The following is a 21,935-nucleotide window of genomic DNA, read 5'->3' as shown; positions in this document are numbered from 1 at the left end:
GCAACTTTTTTTTTTTTTTTATTTACTGCAAGTTTTTAACAGCTAATAACTCACTCAATTTAACATCAGAAACTTAATACTTGAGGAAAACATGCAGAATCAATTATAAATACTATGTAAATAGATTATTAATAAATTCTATATCCAATCACAACTTATTATAGAATAGAATAGCCCTTTATTATCATTATACACTATACACTGTTAGCGAATGAGGCTAGCGGCCGCCTGGCATAACAGGAGCTTTTCTGGCAAAAATTATTGTGAATAAATGCTTAAATCGCCAAGTTCTTCATAGATATGGACGTAAAACAGTCTCGATTCTTGGTCAAAAGCAAAGAAACCGTGCAGTATCGTTTATTTTACGTATATTGACAAAGCACCATGCTACTATGTTAGCGAATGAGGCTAGCGGCTGCCTGGCATAAAAAGAGCTTTTCTGGCAAAAATTCTTGTGATTAAAGGCTTAAATCCCCAAATTCTTCAACGATATGAACATAAAACAGTCTCGATTATTGGTTAAAAGCAAAGAAACCGTGCAGTTAGCGTTTATTTTACGTCTATTGACAAAGTACCATGCTACTATGTTAGCGAATGAGGCTAGCAGCTGCTTGGCGTAACCAGAGCTTTTGTGGTGAAAATTCTTGTGAATAAATGCTTAAATCCCTAAATTGTTTATAGATATGAACGTAAATCAGTCTCGATTCTTGGTTAAAAGTAAACTATGAGGCTAGTCAGTTACGAAAATTAGCTGCCTCCATGTATAAACAAAAAAGAAAATTCCTGTGAATAAATGCTTCAATCAAGCATCCATGGTACGAAAAATATAATATTTACCTTGAATCCTCGAACAAATCACTCCTGAGACAATCCTAAAACGTTCGTAATTAAATCCAACATGAGCGTGTGCAGTCTTCGGCTATTATTAAATGAAGCTCGGCAAAGAATGACGAAGTGACACGTCAATATTGATGATGGCTATGATAAGAGTTGTTGGGTTGCGGGATATTGTCGGGTAGCCGATAATATCAGCTGATCAAAGAGTTTTAAAATTATATCGGATAATAGTGACATCGGTTTTTCATTGAAGTTTATGGGCCAACATGCATGTTGCCTTAAAAGTGAATGTACAAACCTTCTGCCTTTTTACAAGTGATGGTCACAGCTTAGCACAGCAGTTATGCATATTGACCATTAGATTTCTCCAAACCCAGAGTGTAGGTTTGGTCTTAACATTGGTAGGGACGATATAACAGCATAATCTGCATGTATGTACACTTTTTGCTGCGGCCGGGATATTAAAAAGACTAAACAGATTGGGGGAATGGGTCAGGGCTACATTAACCTAATTGATTGATAGGCTAAACGATCAATGCAAAATAAATTTGTATTGACTTGTATTTTCATGTGTATTGCCACAGGTGATGAACAGTTCAATTCGAACCTTTGTTTTCAAAAACTAAGAAAGAAACATTTTGGAAACGTCCATAATGAATGTCTGAATTTTATTAGCAAATTTAAAATGAAACATTTGAACATAAATTACAATACATACACACTTGTTAATCATCTCTTCACTGTCCAGGAATGCACAAAATAAACATTTGTCTTAAGACCACTCAAAATTGTCTAGATAAATAAATATACGTGGAAAAAAAACTTCTCAGTCAGGGTATAACAAAAATAAATTAAGTGGAGCCTTCTTCCAGGTAAAACACTACTGCTTTTGTCTACAAGCACAGCTAAACCCAACAAAAAAATGAAAACTTTTTACCTCGACTATGATTAATGTATTATTATCTGAAAAAAATGTCTGCATAGGCTGCAAATAAAAATATTTTTAAATAGATCATGTAGAAAAGAAAGGAATACATTTTAAATAAATGCAAGTCATCAGCCAATCAAACGGAGGGAAAAAATAGACCGTCACATTCAGCAAGTGAAAAGGGGTAAGTCTGAGTGTAATGAAAATAATTCACCTAGTAATGGTATGGTTAATTCTATCCTTACAATATATGAGATGACAATCTAAATTACCTATATAACTGAAGTCATTATATACAGTAATGCAAATAAATTTGATTAAAAGTTGGTGGGGACAGTTTGAGCATCCTGAAAAGTTGATAGTGTTATGTCCCTACCGTCCCTATGCAAACCTACGCCCTTGGTATAGATCCCAATCAAGTGACGTCACAACTCCGTCCCCCTGACTGGTGCCGCCATATTGTCCGTCAGCTCATCGTGTTTACATATTACTGCTACGTACATTCCTCCTATTACTCCGTGTTTTTCTGCTTGTCTAAGGAATCGCCGCCTAGTACACGAACCCAAATACCTTCCTGACAATCGTTAACAATGATTAATCAAAATGGTGAAGGGATGTGTTGCGGTTGGTTGCAGTAACAGAGAAGATAAACGATTATTTTAGTAATTGCTGTGTGCCCATTGTTAAAAGGGCAAATCTCGAAAGCAGCACGGTTTGTTTATCTCGGTCGGCGTTTGTGTCGACAGCCGTTAGACAGCGGCGAAAACGTCAATATGATGCCAACACGATCGCAGACATCATCAGACAGAGACTATGAAGCTCGTCGCCACGGTCACGCAGCTAGAAGGTGAGCGCAACAACAGGTGTTGTGCCGAAAAATAGCCGCCCTGCGTGAAATGTCCCCCCTGACAGGAGCACCCACACGGAAACAACTTTGTTGTACTGTGAATATGTATTATTTTACTCTGCTTGAACTAATAAATTTCATACCTGTGTGATTGTCATTGGGATATGGTCGTGAAAACCTTTAGACTAATACATTTCTGTTTAAATATGGTTATGTGGCCCAGTCCACGATTTGTTACTAAAATACATTACTCATATTTTGTATAATTTAATTATTTAAAACTGATCTTACAGTCGTAAATCCATTACTATAATGCGTCCATGAAAACATTTCAATAAAGCGTTATAAATAAGCGCTCCCGGCAGGGGGAACATTTCACGCGGGGCAGCTATTTTTCGGCACACACCGGCCCGTTGTCGATCAAATATCATTTTACATTCGTGACAACGGGGACGCTCAGCTGACCAAATGTTGGTTTATATTCGGGCCAGTGCTGATTATGGGTACCCGACTTCTCATCGTGACATAAACTGGAGTATGATTGGAAATTTTGTGGTCTCAGGACGAGCTCTGACGCACGGGACCGGACCGGACGGGAGGAAACATCGGTTTGGGCATCAAATATGGATCTGGCGACTGGATCGACCGAAGCTTTTTCAAATAACGGCTTTTATGCAACTCATCCAATGAGTTTACAGCGTCTGAAAGCACCGGGGCTTCCATAATTTCCAAGGGAATCCACCTTTACAAACTACGATCATTGACAATACGACACACAATGACAGACAATATGGCGGCACAATACAGCGATCACGCTATTGTGTGACGTTGGTGATTGGGGTCTGTCTATTGGTCTGACATTGGAGTTGGGCAATATTGGTCATCGGTTAAAAAGTCATGATCAGACAACTGTAATATAAATGCTCATTTTGCGAAAATTTTTACTTTTTTCAGTGGCAATTTTTTTTTTAATGTAAAAGTAAAAGTATCATTTTTGAAGAGGCATTTCTTCCATTGTAATCTCTGGTGGTTGCCATTTTGTCCAACGAACTCACCCTCGGCTTTGATGCGGATATGCGAATGGCATGTGATCAAAACCGAAAACCGTATTTTTCTGAAGAATGTGTAAAATGTTAGTTTGTTTTCCTTGCTAGACCATAGAAAATGCATCGCCAGAGAAGTAACGGCTGTCTGGGTGTTTAACTTGCATCACTACTTGTCAGTCTGAGTCACAGCATGTTCCCCCCTAAACCTTTGGGGCTGACAGCGAGGTTAATGCTGTCCGACCCCCCCGTCGAAGTGCCTCGCTTCCTGGTTGGGGGAGCTTCGCTCTGCCGAATCCCGAATGTGGCGGATTGAACAGTACAATGGAATGACTCGTTCAGTGCCATTGGCGATGATAGACGTAGAATTATGTGGTTCTTTTCCGTCTTGCGCTGTGAATTTTAGATGACTTTATTACTAGTAAATGCCCAATCCAGTTGAACTGGGAGGGTTGGCAGCGAATGAACCTCCCAATTCAAATGGATTAGACGTTTATCACTATCAATGGAAGCTAATGAGCCAAAAGCATGTCTTCAAGAACTCTCGACTCTTAGCTTCTCTATGATCATTTTTTTAATTATTGATTTAAAAATTTCATGTTTATGTTGTTTATTGTGACTAATCAATGACTGTTTTACAAATGACTCTAGTGCCTATTGACTACACAAACTGAAAAGTGACTTTGTGTATGTGAACGCACATGTCACTCATACTAGTGCTGTTAATCAATCACGATTTCAGACCCTCAGACATGACTGGAGAACATAAATCAAGATGCAAAGACCATCAAGGAGATGACGTATCTTTTCAAAGCACGAAAAATGGTCTCGTTTTGAACAGATAATTACAAGAGATTCATCGCCTTTTCCTCAGTGCCTAAACGAGAATAAAAAATGAAAGAAAATAAATGCCCTTGACTCTCCAGCCAACCTGAACAATTATGACCTCTGGACCTCCCCTCCTCCTAAGTGTGCGCGCGTGTGCGCGAGCGCTTGTGTCAAACAGAGTTTATCTGATGATTATGTGAATGCTAACGAGATGCCGCATGATGAAACGTCGCGAAATAACAGAAGCAGACGTTTGTGAGCTCAGATAAAAACACCATTAATGGCCTCAACGAGGGAAGCCTGTGTGTTTGTGGAGCTGGTGAATTAATGTGAGGCGATTGGAAAGACGTTCGAATGAAGTGGATTGTCGTGATAATTATATTGTTAAAAAAAAAAAAAAAATCCACAATCGGTAGGAGATTAGAATAGATTTGAACATGTCGTTAAATAGCAATTAACAGCATCACAAGTGGAATAGTCATGGTTATTAACCAATCAATATGTTCTTAAGCAAAATAACATTACTAAATACAGACGTGTTGTATGGTTCTTAGAGGAAAGCTTGAAATATTGGGTGTCGTGGAGGACCTATACTCAGAGGCGGTGCTTGCGGACAGGCAACCATGGCAGTTGCTTGGGGCCCCTGCCAATAAAGGGACCTCTGAGCGCTGCAAAATGTACTTTACATAAACGACAAGAACTGGCCGTTTGAAATTATTTCCCCGGTGGGCCCCGTGGTCAAATAAGCCGACCCCAAAATTAGCGCACCTGCGTAATCCAAGCATGACGGTAAACGCAGCGAGCGACAAGGCAATTGACTTCCCTGTACTCTTAAAAAAATCTCAACACTCAAAAATATATAACACCATCATTGTCATCATTTAAAATTGAAATAAAGTTGCCTGATCTTAAAATTGCTCCATCTACATGTTCGCTGTCACGTCAGTACAATACAGTGATCCCTCGCTACTTCGCGCTTTAAACTTGGCGCCCTCAGTCCATCGCAGATTTTTTTTCAATCAAAAAAAAAAAAAATGAATAAATACAAATGAACAGTCCCGAGCTGATCACGAAGACTCACTCTCCCTCTTGCTGCTCTTTGTTGGTCAGGCAGTGCACTGGAATTGTATATTAAAGTTAACACTGATTGACAGAGGTTAATGTTTGATCTTGCCATAGATGCCTGGAAGTTGAAGCTTCGACGCGCTACATGTGTCAATCATCGATTACCTTGTTAAACACTCGCTGTGGCAACTCATTGTCTGTAAGTGAGTGGATTTGAGTGGACTCACTCAATGAGGCATTTAATAAATACAAGCATTTTTCTACTTTATTGTTGTTGAAAAACAATTAGTTGGGACAATAACATGTTTAAAGGTTATCGTAATTATTAAATTTGAAGTGCTTAACTCATTTGCTCCCAAAAACGTATAAATGTGTTCTATTTTTAATTGTTTCAGTGTCCCAAAGATGTATTAGTACATCTTTCACGTTTTTTTTTTTTTTTTTCACAAGAGACGTCTCTGGGCTCTGATTCAACTTAACTCCAAAGCACAACGCTGAAAATCCATTTTAAAGCAATAAAACCGGCCACTGGAGGGCAGTAGCGCATTTGGTAAGAACTGCAACCTGGTTCAACGGAATGAACGGCTGGCTGCACAGCCAGGGCGCTGCCGGAAGACGACCGAATGGACGCCCAGGATGCCAGGCGGCGGACGACCGAGCAGAACAACTGGGAGGACGCCCGGGATGCCAGGCGCTGAGCGACCGAGCAGAACGACCGGGACTAATAGTGCAGCGGGCAATGCCGTTGAGTCCGTGCTGCTCGCCGAGCAGAGACAGGCGCCGATGAGGGAAAATGTTACCCCTGCTGTCGCGGCCACAACAGCGTCATCTCTCAGTTAGTGATGTGTAAATAAATTGTTACTTTGCTATCAAAAGCTCTGTTTGTCTTGTTGTTTGTTATTTTGTAAAAGGAAAACATTATTCAGATGTTTGGGATGTAATTAAAGCAAAAAATAGCTAGTTAAAGTCAAAGTTATGTTTGAAATGTATGCAATCAGAAGCTCAATTTCTGTTTTTTTCATCAGAAATTGGAAAATTGCTCAAACTAAGCTATTTTCTAATGCTGATTTCTAAAGAATGGAAACAAATATGAACTTACTTGTTTTTCCTGCTGAAAGAAGAGAGTCTAATCTTTCTTTTTGTGGGTTATATATTTATATAGCAATAGAACAGAATTTTCTGTGGGCCTTGCAAAATTAGTCAAAATCCAGTATAACGGCCGGGAGCGAAGGGGGTTGCACCGGTGAAAATGGCTGGGAGTGAATGAGTTAATAGGCCTGACAATATATATAATGTTTTTGGAGTTATTGGGCTGACGTCATAATTCCTACTATCGGACCGATAATTATTGGACCGATAATTATCGTGCACCTCTATACACTACTCACCTCTGGTAAGGGAGAATATTCATGAAATAATTTTATGACATTTCAGTGACTTAAAGCCTCCAGTGAAAAAACATTCATTAAAATATTGATATGTTTTTTGTTGTTGTTTTTTTTTAAATTATTATACTTTGGTGGAGTAAAAACATGTTATATGTATCTTTCCAATGCTAAATCTGAATAAATACATTGAACAAAAAAAAAAAAAAAAAAAAAAAATTGTGAGCGGGGAGGGCGATACTTCATGGTTTTTCACTTATGGCGGCGGGTTCTGGCCCCCATTAACCGCGAAAAATGAGGGATCACTATTGTGCGAGTAACGGAATTTTTTACTAGATGGTGGATTACAGTTCTCGTTTTTGTGGCACTATAAATCCACAAATCTGAAAAAGTACTGGCTAAGGTTTGTGATTATTAGTACTGGACCTTTCTGATTACTCCCATACTCAAAACTGCATTTTTACTGTACCAATATTTTGAAAATTTGAATTAAATGTCCTAAATGTAGACTTTAAACTGGTTACTGGTTACAGTTCTCATTTTTGTGGAACTGTAAATCCACAATTCTGATTAAGTTCTGGCCAAATTAGCTGTGGACCTCTCTGTGTTGCTGGAGGGATGGCTTCCAATACCATCCATGAAGTGGGCTGGTCTTTCAATCACTCCTATGCCACTCCACCCACCCCTGATTGGACCCCGTGTATTTCGCCTGCTAACTTTTTCTTTTGGTATGGCCTTATACATTGTTTACTTATTTTTTGCGTATTTATATGTACAAAAAACAGATTTTTGCCATGTGCACTATTGGGGTGGGCGTCCTCCCAAGATGCCATAGCAACGCCACTACCTGTACTCTACACATTTTCACATCTTATGTTGTCACAGGCAAGATGGGCTATGACAATGCCAACAGTTGCATTCTTCACTCAAGGACGCCACTTAGCAGTTCAATCATCATGTCACAACGTTAGAATGCAAAAAAAACAGCCGTAAAACCCTAACCCTAACCTGCCATGTAAACTTATTTAACGACATAGACGCTTTTTTAAAATTTTCTTAAGTGCCTCTTCTCATAACACTGGAAGTCCTGGTTTTTCGGGGGGGGGGGGGGGGGGGGGCGCTATGGCTTTGTCAAAGAATAGACCACACAAACAAGCAATTCAGTAGACCACCACCCCTACACACTCCTTTGGAGACGCTGCCTAGGTGTGAAGGGGGGGTTTAGCTCTGGATAGCTGCAATTAGCATCTTGAATATTTACCAATTCATGGCTCCCTTAGCTTTTTCAAACATGGAGAAACATGGAGATGGCCACTCGACGTGTTGTACAATATGATCGACATGGCAGCACTGAATGCATGTGTAAAATTTCAAATTCTTTGACACACAACAACTTTTTAAAGTAACGGAAATAGTTACTTTCCCTGGTAACTAGTTACTTTTACTATAGAGTAATCCTGTTACTAACTCGGTTACTTTTTGGAAGAAGTAGTGAGTAACTATAACTAATTACTTTTTTAAAGTAACGTGCCCAACACTATTTATCAGGAATGCACCGGAAGGCAAGAGAGATGGGTGGACTTCTTGGAGGGTCTTGCAAAGGAATTGGCTCACTCTCATGTGGGCGCAAAGAAGGCGCAGAAGGAAAAATTGCTTCAGCAACAACCTCCAACACCGAGCCCCTGGAAAAGGGCAAAGTGTCATATGTCACCACATAAAAAAATGTTTTGGTTTGTTTTTTATTACACAGTCCCTTGTACTGTAGGCAAACTGCAGCTTTTGGAATATGTTAAAAGGTTGTCCGCCCGATTGCCTGCCTGAGCGGTCTTCTGTCCGACAAAGCCAAGGCAGCCCTGCCCAGCAAACACTCAAGGTGCTAATTGGAGCAATCCAACCCTGTGGTTTTGCGAATATCCTGATTAGGGTCAGAGGACCCTTCTCCGGATACAAAAGGGATTTTTATCAACTGATCCATCCTTGGTAGATCTAGTGTTTGAATTAATGTGACAGTTTTGACAAATAAAGGCCACCTATATAATATACCCTGAAATAGTGTGTGTAATGTCATTATCCAATAGCCCTTACTGTCCAATAGCACATCATAGACAAGTGGTACAGTTTGTCCTTTCTTCCAAACACGTGATCTCAACGCGAACTGATTTATGTTTGCTCTAAGTGGGGGCAACGTTAGTGCGAACCGGGTGGACTCTGGACGAGATTTATTGGGTTGCATTCAAGGAAAGAAAACTTAACCCCCAAGAGGAAGACCGGAAGAAATGAAGTGACTTGTAAATCGAAATACTTGTTGGGAAGGGCGAAGTTCAGAGCTGTTTTAAGTCTGGAAGGGCCCTATTAATGTTTCTGCGCCCACATTTCTTTGTCTTTCACATAGATCTTATTCATATTTCATATAATGAAAAGAAAAATCAATTCCAAACATCCCCTCCAGCTATAAAGTGACATTCAGACACGAGTAAAAGGAAGAGAAAAGGAGGCTCACAATCGCATTAGTGGTACTGCATTGCTTGCATCTGTGGCTGTGCATTCACAGTATGCACAGAATTCATGGCTAGCTGGGCGCATAGCTCTCCCTTTAATCATCAGTTATTTATCATGGATTGTGCAAAGAATTTTAATTGATCAAATGAGTCACATTCAGCAGAACACATGTATTTACTGTATATTTAGTGATATATATATGTATGTATATACAGTGGGGCAAATAAGTATTTAGTCAACCACTAATTTTGCAAGTTCTCCCAGTTGAAAATATTAGAGAGGCCTGTAATTGTCAACATGGGTAAACCTCAACCATGAGAGACAGAATGTGAAAAAAAATACCCAGAAAATCACATTGTTTGATTTTTAAAGAATTTATTTGCAAATCATGGTGGAAAAGAAGTATTTGGTCAATACCAAAAGTTCATCTCAATACTTTGTTATGTACCCTTTGTTGGCAATAACGGAGGCCAAACGTTTTCTGTAACTCTTCACAAGCTTTTCACACACTGTAGCTGGTATTTTGGCCCATTCCTCCATGTAGATCTCCTCTAGAGTAGTGATGTTTTGGGGCTGTTGTTGGGCAACACAGACTTTCAACTTCCCCACAAATTTTCTATGGGGTTGAGATCTGGGGACTGGCTAGGCCACTCCAGGACCTTGAAATGCTTCTTACAAAGCCACTCCTTTCTTGCTCTGGCTGTGTGTTTGGGATCATTGTCATGCTGAAAGACCCAGCCACATCTTATCTTCAATGTCCTTGCTGATGGAAGGAGATTTTCACTCAAAATTCACTGGCCCCATTCATTCTTTCTTATACACAGACGAGTGGTCCTGGTCCCTTTGCAGAAAAACAGCCCCAAAGCATGATGATTTTTGCACCCCCATGCTTCACAGTGGGTATGGTGTTCTTCGAATGCAATTTAGTATTCTTTCTCCTCCAAACAGGAGAACCTGTGTTTCTACCAAAAAGTTATATTTTGGTTTCATCTGACCATAACATATTCTCCCACTCCTCTTCTGGATCATCCAAATACTCTCTAGCAAACCGCAGACAGGCCTGGACGTGTACTGGCTTCAGCAGAGGGACACGTCTGGCAGTGCAGGATTTGAATCCCTGGCGGCGCATTGTGTTACTGATAGTAGCCTTTGTTACTGTGGTCCCAGCTCTCTGTAGGTCATTTACTAGGTCCCCCTGTGTGGTTCTGGGATTTTTGCTCACCTTTCTTGTTATCATTTTGAGGCCACCGGATGACATCTTGCATGGAGCCCCATATCAAGGGAGATTATCAGTGGTCTTGTATGTCTTCCATTTTCTAATAATTGCTCCCACAGTTGATTTCTTTTCACCAAGCGTTTTACCTATTGCAGATTCAGTCTTCCCAGCCTAGTGCAGGTCTACAATTTTGTCTCTGGTGTCCTTCGACAGCTCTTTGGTCTTGGCCATAGTGGAGTTCGGAGTGTGACTGACTGATGTTGTGGGCAGGTGTCTTTTATACCGATAACGAGTTAAAACAGGTGCCATTAATACAGGTAACGAGTGGAGCCTCGTTAGACCTCGTTAGAAGAAGTTAGACCTCTTTGACAGCCAGAAATCTTGCTTGTTTGTAGGTGACCAAATACTTATTTTCCACTTTAATTTGGAAATAAATTCTTTAAAAATCAAACAATGTGATTTTCTGTTTTTTCCCACATTCTGTCTCTCATGGTTGAGGTTTACCCATGTTGAGAATTACAGGCCTCGCTAATCTTTTCAAGTAGGAGAAATTGCACAATTGGTGGTTGACTAAATACTTATTTGCCCCACTGCATGTATATACTTTTACATCCAAATGAGCCTTTTTTTTAATGCAAAAAACATGATTGATATTGCAAAAAACACCCCAAACTATATAATCACATATTCGGTATCGCATGATATAATCGGACGTACCTTGCAAAACAATGTCGTAGCTAAACGTGTGCTGCTATGATATGGCTACAATAAAAATGAAAAGTGTGCCTTTAAACAAGCGGAGGGTGCTGGACGATTTCAGCACGACACGTAAAAGATAGAGGAGACACTTACTCTTGTTTGTTGAGGCATCAAATAAATAGACTGGGGGTATAAAAGATGAAAAGGCGTATTGAGGAGTGCGACGGGTGCAAGGATAGGTCAGCAGCTTCAAAGTAAACAGACACTACATGTTGTAAAGTAAATGTTTTAAAATCGCTCTTTGGAGATACTTCAACACAAGTGCTTTTTGGATTATGATCTGTGTTGGCCATCTTTGGCCAGTAAAAAACAACAAACTTCTTTGACCGGAGACTGTCACAAATGACATATTTTACTTTTAAATTTGTTCATATCATGTCTACTTTTGTCTACTGTTTCTGTTTTTATCTTGATTTTTTTTTTTTATTTGGTGGACTGACATGATTTATTAACATTTTCCTCTTATTCATGAGATTTTATAATTTTTTTCAGTTATATGTATTATAATTTTTGTGATTTTGTGATTTAAACATCTCGTGTATAATTTGACAAAATGATGACATTTCATTGTATTTTCATTAGGGGTGTCAAACGATTAAAATTTTTAATCGAGTTAATTACAGCTTAAAAATTAATTAATCGTAATTAATCGCAATTAATCGCAATTCAAACCATCTATAAAATATGCCATATTTTTCTGTAAATTGTTGTTGGAATGGAAAGATGAGACACAAGATGGATATATACATTCAACATACGGTACATAAGTACTGTATTTGTTTATTATAACAATAAATCAACAAGATGGCATTACCATTATTAACATTCTGTTAAAGTGATCCATGAATAGAAAGACTTGTAGTTCTTAAAAGATAAATGTTAGTACAAGTTATAGAAATTTTATATTAAAACCCCTTTTAATTTTTTCGTTTTAATGAAATTTGTAAAATTTTCAATCAAAAAATAAACTAGTTGCCCGCAATTGTTGATGCCAATAATTACTTACACAATGCTCATGGGTGCTGAAGCCTATAAAATCAGTCGCACCCAAGCGCCAGCAAAGGGCGACAAAACTCCAAAAAACACAACAAGTACACATTTCACTGTGCTGTCATTTTAATGTTTGAGAGGTGCATGTGCGTTAATTGCATCAAATATTTTAACGTGATTAATTTTTAAAAATACCGCCCGTTAACGCAATAATTTTGACAGCCCTAATTTTCATGTATTTTATTCTACCGTTTTTTTCTGTTTTCAATTTACCGTTGTCTATTATTGAAAAATATTTCATTTTATTCTCATTTTTGTTATTTTCCAAGTGCTTTTTGGGGGGATGTTTTTACTTTCTCTTTTTATGTTGTTGTTGTACAAGTTTTAAATAAATGATTAAAAACCTGACAAAGCTGGCGACTAATAAATCATAAATAAAAATCATAATAATACAGTATATTAATAATTCCTGTAATAATATAATGAATCTGGTTCTAATGTGGCGGATGTGTTTTGCGTGCTGTACCTGAACCCACTGCATGACTGAGGTGACAGTGAGATAGGTGCAGTAGTGATTTTACTCTTTCAATGTTGTTGCTGACGTCAACTGGGGTGGACAGCAGCAGTGCTGTGTTGCACAAGTTCTGAAATAAATGATTAAAAACCTGACAAAGCTGGCGACTTTCTTTCCGCTGTTACACTAATAATAATTGTCACCTTAACTTATAAAGACTGGCGAACGGAGGTCTGAGGAGGGTCGTCAAGATCGTAGACATATACCAGCCATATTGTCGAGCCAGTTGACTGACACGCACATCACGCTCATATTTTTCTATCATTTCCATTTCAATTTCAATGCTAAGCGTCACGTTTTTTCTTTTTTCACCACCTACACTAACCTTCTTGGGACCCGTGTTGATTTCTGTCACAAGGAAATTGTGACGCAGTCATAATTCTTCGTATTTCAAGCATGTCATCATATGTCGAGACAAATAGGGCTGCAGCTATCGATTATTTTAGTCGTCGATTAATCGATGAACTAGTTAGTTCGAGTAATCGAATAAGGAAAATAAAAAATTAAAATACCCGAACCAAGCCTGAAATGGCATAAGAAAATAATTAATAAATGAGGATCTAAGTACAACAAAAGAACAACTGGCTAACTTTCATATCAAAATCCGCTAGCTAAAATGCTAAAAGTTGCTAACACTTTTTTTTGTTACAATGCCCCTAACAAATGGTTCAATCAAATATTCCCACAAAAAAAACTGCTAAATGTACCTGTAAACTAAATTATGAATGCATTAAAAAAAAAAAAAAAAACACTAGCTCAAACAAAAACTTATGTTGGTCTTAACAGAGAGAAGCTGGATTCAGCGATGTGAAATGAGTTATGTCATATTCACTGTTGCCACTAGGGGGCAGTGTAGCCACCCAAATAGATAAAACTAAATGCAAACACTTTCAAAACAAACCATTACAACACCCCTTTAAATAAACGAGTATAGGGCTGCAGCTATCGATTATTTTAGTTGTCGATTAATCAATGAACTAGTTAGTTCGAATAATCAAGTAATCGGATGAGGAATATACACAAAATACTTGAGCTGGGCCTCAAAAGGTATAAAAAATAAATAAATAAATAAATATGGATCTACGTACAACAAAAGAATTGGCTAACTTACATAGCAAAGTTCCGCTAACTTAAATGCTATAAATGCTTTTTTTTTTTTTTTTTACAATGCTCTTAACAAATGGTTCAGAAACATTCCCACAAAAAAAAACATAAACCAGCTAAATATACCTATAAACTAAATCACAAATGCATTGAAAAAAACATTAGCTCAAACAAAAACATGGCTTATGTTGGTCTTAACCTGGAGCAGCTGGATTCAGTCATGTGAAATGAAGCAGAATAGAGGGCAGTGTATCCATCCAAATCAATAAAACTAAATGCAAACAATTTCAAAATAAACTATTACAACGCCACTTTAATTAAACAAATACTCAAAGCAGCAAAATTAATTTGAATCTTTTTTTCTAATCGAATACTCGAGTTAATCGATTAATCGTCGCAGCATTAGAGTACTCGAAACAGTTAAATTGAATTTGAATCTTTTTTTCTAATCAAATGACTTTAGTTAATCGATTAATCGTTGCAGCACTTGTCAAATTGTAAGTAGGATGTCAAAAGAATCGTATGTTAAAGTACCACTGTTAAATATTTCAAATAAAATACCTTATTTTCATTTATATTTTTATAAATTATTATTATTTATTTATTTTTTTTTAGACAACTGCTGTTTCATTATTTGAAATTACTCTATTTATGTAAGTATTGATGTTCATGCCCTGCAACTGACTGGTGACTAGTTCATGGTGTAGTCTACCTTTTGCCAAAGTCAACTGGGATAGGCAACCCTGAACAGGAAAAACACATTTAACCCTTAAATACCTGCAACATTAAGCAATTATCAGAGAATCCCAAAATTTGAAAAATAAAGTCTTAATGAAACCTTTTTTTTTTTCAAATTTATAAAAAGAAAAGTCAAAATGAATATGTATAATAAGCGCTCTGATATCTGTAACCCTTGCTAAATCCTGTTTATTTTTCTCATGGAACCTGCAGATGCATGTGTTGACTTGCATCCATCTTTTTTTTTTTTCCCCATAAAGAATTGTCAAACTTCTGAATTAGTCTCAAAATCATGAAATTTTAGGTGTATCAAATGTGATACGTTTGGCAATAAAGGGTTGAAAAATGAATTGGTGGTCATTTCATTCATATTATTTTCAACTGGCAACCTTATTAAATCTTATTGTGTGTCAGTTCCCAGCTTTATTGGGATGCACCATTACTCACTACCTAAACCCAGCCAGTTTGCAACTACCTTTGAGGAGAAAATCCAGTGTTGCCTTTGTGGCCCTCCTAGTTGTTTTCCTGTTTCTATATCAAACAACACTCTGGGTTCACATCTCTATTGGCTTTAATCTTGTGGCATGATTTATTGAAGAGCTCCTCACCCACTGGTGGCTTTTATTGCCATCTCACTCCCCCCAGCCTGGCTCTCTTCCTCCTTTTTTAAAATTTAAATGTATTTTCAAATAATGGAGAGGTTTTGTTATGACATACCCCGAAGGCTTGAATATGAGAAACAAACACAAAAAGTGGTGTAATCAAACTACCCAAGTATACATAGGGAATATGATTTCCTAGAAACATATTTATGTGTGCAGCTATTATTGTTCAAAACCACTCTTTGTGCTTTCCAGAGTTCTGATGATGGGAAAAAAAATACTGTGTGTTTCATTTTATCTCCTAATTTGAATTTTGATCATTTAGCATTCATGCTCACAAATGATATAAGCACTTTGTTTATTTATGCGCCTGCTTTTTTTTTTGTCCCTGCAGACTAACTGGATTCCAGATGCCTCCTCCGGTCACAAGCACTGGGAATGTTTTCTCTCTGAGACTGACGAGCGACTTTGCCGTCTCCGCACACGGCTTCAAGCTCACCTACGAAGGTCAGAATATGTCAACGCATTGCCACTCAAATGTGTGTGTTTGTGCGTGTGTTTACTGCAAAACTGCTGAAAAAACACGAGGCCTCAATATTGGCAAGACCTTCCAGCAAATGTTGTTTTTCATTCAACATTGTGTTCAAGTTGTTGAAAAATAAATCAAAATACAGTGAGGAAAATAAGTATATGAACACCCAGCGATTTTGCAAATTCTCCCACTTAAAAATAATGGGCGGGTTTAAAATTTTTATGGCAGGTTCTTGTCCACTGTGAGGGACAATCTACATTAAAAAAATCCAGAAATCACAATGTATGATTTTTGTTAACGGTTTATTTGTATTACTGTATACTGCAGCAAATAAGTATCTGAACACCTGAGAAAATCAATGTTAATATTTGGCACAGTAGTTGATTACAATTACAGAGGTCAAATGTTTCCTGTAACCTTTCACCAGGTTTGCACAGACTGCAGTAGGGATTTTGCACCACTTCTCCACACAGGTCTCCTCTAGATCTGTCAGGTTTCCGGGCTGTCACTGAGAAATATTTTCTATTGGGTTTAGGTCTGGAGACTGGCTAGACCCCTCCAGAACCTTGATATGCATTTTACAAAGCCACTCCTAGGTTATTCTGGCTGTCTGCTTCGGGCCATTGTCATACTGGAAAACCCAATCACGACCCATTTTCAATGCTCTAACTGAGGGAAGGCGGTTATTCCTCAAAATCTCAGGATACATTGCCCTGGTCATTTTCTGAATCCAGTGCAGTCATCTAGTCCCAAATGCAGAAAAACACCCACAAAGCATGATGCTACCACTCCTATGCTTCACAGTGGGGATGGTGTTCTTAGGATGGTACTCATCATTCTTCTTCCTCCAAACACCATGAGTGGGATTAAGACCAAAAAGTTCCATTTTGATCTCATATGACCACATGACTTTCTCCCATGACTTCTTTGGTCATCCAAATGGTCATTTGTAAACTCAAAACAGGCCTGGACATCTGCTGGTTTAAGCAGGGGGAACCTTCAGTGCCATGCATGATTTTAAACCATGACGTCTTGGTGCATTACCAACAGTAACCTTAGAAATGGTGGTCCCAGCTCCTTTCAGGTCATTGACAAGCTTCTATTTAATTCTTGGCTGACTCCTCACCATTCCTAGGATCATTGAGACCCTACGAGGTAGATCTTGCATGGAGTCCCAGTCCGAGGTAGATTGACAGTCATGTTTTCCATTTCCTAATACAGTAATTGCTTTCCTGGCGCGGCCAGACTGTTCTCCCTGTATTTCTAAAACACCGTGAGAAGAGTCTGGGACCCAGCTCCTTATTGGCCTCTCGAGCCAGAACGAAATCATCCGTGCAATCAGATTCGTTATTTCCGTGAAGTGTTCTTAACGAGCAACGTCACTCTTGCGCGTTGGAAGTCGTCTCCACAACAACACAGATGGCGAACGATAGAGCCGAGAATATGTTCCAATCCGCGGTAAATTCAGTTTTAAATGACCAAAAACACATCGAGTCGCTAAAACTAACAGTCTATCTCAAGTTAGCCATGTTGAATAAACTTCTCTATTCTTCCCTCTTCTCGTATGTTTATTTCGAAGCGCTAGAGTTTCTTGTCGCTTTACAAACATCACGTCTGCCCGTCGCTGATTGGTCCATTCCTCTGTCTGTTTGCTGTGGCTTGCTCCACCCTTGAAATTTGATCCGTGGAACAGTCACCAGACTCTATCGCTGGAACAATGGTGAGTCTGGAATTCCAGCCAAAATAATTCTCCAATGCTGGATCTTAACATCACCAAGCTGCTTGGCAATTGCCCCGTAACCCTGTCCAGCCTTGTAGAGGCCTACAATTTTGTCTCTGGTGTCTTTGGACAGCTTTTTGGCCTTGACCATGTTAGGAATTGGAGTCTTCCTGATCGCATGGGGTGGACAGGTGTTTATTTGCAGCTAACCGCCTCAAACTGTTCAAAAAGTCTTAATCAAAATGTACACCTCCATTCCACTTATTCGTTGGACTTTTTAAAGGCGACTAACAGGTCTTTGAGGCTAACAATTCTATTCAATTCAATTTTATTTGTATAGCCCTAAATCACAACAAGGTTGTCTCAAAGGGCTTTGCAGAGGCAATATGATACACAATCAGAATCAGCAAATGAAGCAACAAAGATGAATAAATAAAATTCAAGTCCTGGGCATCCCCCATCCTTAGACCCTCCATGTCGGCAAGGAAAAACTCCAAAAACTCCAGAGTCTTTGGGAGAAAATGAGAAACCTTGGGAAGTACCACAGTCAGGTGAGATCCACTCCCAGGACGGATAGACAGGAAGCACCATGACTGAATTTTTCTGCATCGTTTTTTGATAAAATATTTCTAATTTTGGCTATGTTGCGCAGGTGAAAGAAGGCCGTTCTGCAGGTTTGTTTAATGTGAGCTTTAAATGATAAGTCAGGGTCGAATAGAACTCCTAGGTTTTTAACTGTGGTGCTGGAGGCTACACTTACATTGTCCAGAGTGACTATCTGGGCAGCTAAAGAGTCTCTCGCACTTTTCGGGCCTATTAAAAGGACTTCTATCTTTTCAGGGTTAAGTAGAAGATAGTTAATGCTCATCCAGGTATTTATACCTCGGACGCAGGTGCTTAGTTTGTCCACTTGCCTGATCTACTCAGGTTTAATTGATAAATACAGTTGTGTGTCGTCAGCGTAACAATGAAAGTTAATGCTATGTTTTCTGATATTACCTAGAGGAAGCATATACAGCGTAAACAAAATGGGCCCGAGGACCGATTCTTGCGGCACACCATAACTAACTCTAACGTACAGTGATGATTGCTGGTTTTCATTGACAAACTGGTACCTATTAGATAAATATAATTTAAACCAGCAGAGGGCTGCTCCTCTAACGCCTATGTCACAATTCTAGCTAATAGACAGGTGTTCAAATACTTATTTGCAGCAGTGTAATACAAATAAATTGTTAAAAAAACATACACTGTGATTTCTGTATTTTTTTTCCTTTAGATTGTCTCTCACAGTGGACAAGCACCTACCATGAAAATTTCAAACCCGCCCATCATTTCTAAGTAGAACAACTTGAAAAATCACAGGGTGTTCAAATACTTATTTTCCTCACCGTACTTTTTGGATATTCTGTACCTCAAAATGAAGTTTCAACTGTGACCCATAAGACATCGTGTTCACGTTCCACCATATCTTTGTAAAAGCTTCCAATGTTTCTCTTTGAGGGTCTTGAAGAAAAGTTCTCCAGGAATTTGACATGTTCAGTTTTCAGCTTGTCACGCGTGACACTTTAATTCCTTTCCCACGGCGAGCGGCTGTCAAGACTAGCCTGCATAGTGAATGATCGAGTCGGATGGTAAGAGTGCACTAGTCTGACCCAAAAGTGGGACATTGTCATGAAGAACCCACTTACTAAGAAATCGTTTGAGGTTTTGAAGCATGCACTACCCGACTTTGACTGATCAAAACTTCTAAGTGAGAATATTATAAATCATTTTGACTTAATGATGCTTTGCAATGGACTTGTACCTCAGTTATTGGTTTACGAAAGTTATATTGGGTGTGAGTTTATGGCAATTATTAGATTTCTAATACGAAGTGTTGATTAGAGGTGTGAAAATATTGCGAAAACGTGATATATTGCGATACTTTGTAGCCCAAAAGGTTATCGATATGCTCCCACCAAGAATCGATATATCATTTCAAAAAGGTGTCACTGTTTAAAAAAAAAATAGGAACCAATCGGTTGCTACCAAAAATTTCCATTAGAATAGCGTCTACGTTAGCTATAATCATTAATATTAATAAGCTAGCTAAAAATGAAAGAACCTCCGAGACAAGTATGTGTGTGTTCGGAAGCGAATGGCCACACGAAGCGGTGATACAGTTGGCCAAAAACTGACAGCTTTTATCACTGTCGTATTTTTTGGTCATTTATTGTGTACATGTGTTTGCTGTGAGTCTGACTTATTTACATTTTACTCTTCAAGTATATGCAGAATAAAACACAGGTTTGGTGTCAACAGAGTTGTTTTGATGTTTAATTTTCAAAAACAGACAGTTCACACACTATACAAGCATCATCACTGATTGAGAGTGCCTCAGTGCTTTTTATGATAACGTGTTTACCATCAAGGCTTCCAACGCAGTTTAGGAAGTTCCATAGCTGCCAGAAATATGCTATGGCTTCCCACTGGCTGGTTATAGGACACTGCAAAAAAAAATACGACAAAACGCTGGACAACGCAGCATGCTGGCTTCCACCCCCTGATGCTAGAATTCGTAATGTGACTGCCAGTCTCTGTGCGGCATCAACAGTCGAACAGACCACCTCCGCAACTGTCTTCTGCGTCTCAACATTCGTATGATCAACATTTGTTTTTCAATGTTGATGAGTTGAAGATCCGCATTCAAGCGTTCCATCTCCTTTGACATTGTTGTGTCACTGGAAAAAAAATGAAAGGAAGTCGACCAAGTCCCCCAAAACCGTACAAACAAAACGCCGCACCCCTCTAGCGGCTTGGCAGTGAATTACAGAGCATCTTGTCATAGAACTATCGAATGCTCATTGACGCCGTGGTCGCTACGCCGTCATAACTCAGGCTTGAATCTAGTCTTTAACACTCGAAACAAGATAAAGAAAAGTATCCGACTAGAAAATTAGAAAAATAAATCTGATCAAGATGTGAAAAATTTGCAATGTCGACATCCAATTTATTTTGATTGGATTGGACGTCTAGCGCCGTCGATGGCATTCAGTTTTTTGGCCATTTACAGGTCACTTCCTGTTCCTTTTAGGGCAATTACAGGCTACTTCCTGTTGGTTTTTAGTTACTTCTTATTCATGTTGGAACATTCTCGAGTCACTTCCTTTTCAGTAGCCCAAAATGACCTGTAAATGCCCCATAATCTACAGGAAATGACCCGTAACTCACCCAAAAGGAAAAGGAAGTGACTGAAAATCAACAGGAAATGACGTGAAATGCCCCAAAATGAACACATTGCCTGGCGTTGACTGCTACTCATGGCCAACAAACATCGTTCATTCGCTGCCATCTCTCCCAGTTCAAACGGATTGGAGTTCTACTTGTGATACTCTTTCCAATTCACAGTAGAAGGATAAAAATTTAGAAATTGTTTCTCTGTTCATTACTGAGTTTGATAAGAAATCATTTAAGTAGGGTTGTTCCGATCATGTTTTTTTGCTCCCGATCCCGATCGTTTTAGTTTGAGTATCTGCCGATCCCGATATTTCCCGTTCCGATTGCTTTTTTTTTGCTCCCGATTCAATTCCAATCATTCCCTATAATTTTTCCCGATCATATACATTTTGGCAATGCATTAAGAAAAAAATGAATAAAACTCGGACGAATATATACATTCAACATACAGTACATATGTACTGTATTTGCTTTTATGACAATAAATCCTCAAGATTGCATTTACATTATTAACATTGTTTCTGTGAGAGGGATCCACGGATAGAAAGACCTGTGACTTTGTATATTGTGACTAAATATTGCCATCTAGTGTATTTGTTGAGCTTTCAGTAAATGATACTGAAGGCCATGCCCAATGCATGATGGGAAGTGGAACCATGACAAGCGAAACCACAACTGTGCGTAGTGCTACCAATTCATATATCTTCTCTGCGATGGAATATAATTTAAGGTGTTAAGAAAAAAATCAATTGCTACCTAACTTCCTCACATTGCTTCCCATGATATATCTAATCGTAGAAAGAGGAATTGTAAGGTTATAGTCAATTAAAATAAGGCTCCAAAGACTGCCAAAATTCACACTACTCATTTACGCTGGCTTTAAGCTCTCAATATTGGCAAAACGGCGCCATTACAGATGGAGCACGACAATGCGTGAGTGGGTCGTGCAGTGCATGCATTAATTGCGTGAAATATTTTAACGTGATACATTTATAAAAACATTAATTACCGCCGATGTTGGGATAAATTTGATAACCCTACCTTAAGCC

The 21,935-nt window shown here is 38.7% G+C and overlaps 1 protein-coding gene across 4 annotated transcripts in view; it reads left to right on the top strand.

Moving 5' to 3' along the window:
• The window catches only part of csmd3b (CUB and Sushi multiple domains 3b), a 684,074-nt gene that overhangs the window by 183,911 nt on the left and 478,228 nt on the right, over positions 1-21,935 (top strand). For all 4 annotated transcript variants that reach the window (XM_057827420.1, XM_057827419.1, XM_057827418.1 and 1 more), the window contains exon 3: positions 15,810-15,922. In XM_057827420.1, coding sequence (XP_057683403.1) covers positions 15,810-15,922 — 113 coding nt within the window. The remainder of the gene's footprint in view (positions 1-15,809; positions 15,923-21,935) is intronic.

The sequence above is a fragment of the Corythoichthys intestinalis genome, chromosome 22, assembly GCF_030265065.1.
Source record: "Corythoichthys intestinalis isolate RoL2023-P3 chromosome 22, ASM3026506v1, whole genome shotgun sequence".
In the NCBI taxonomy this organism is placed as follows: Eukaryota; Metazoa; Chordata; class Actinopteri; order Syngnathiformes; family Syngnathidae; genus Corythoichthys; species Corythoichthys intestinalis.
This window is presented reverse-complemented; position numbering and strand designations above follow the sequence as displayed.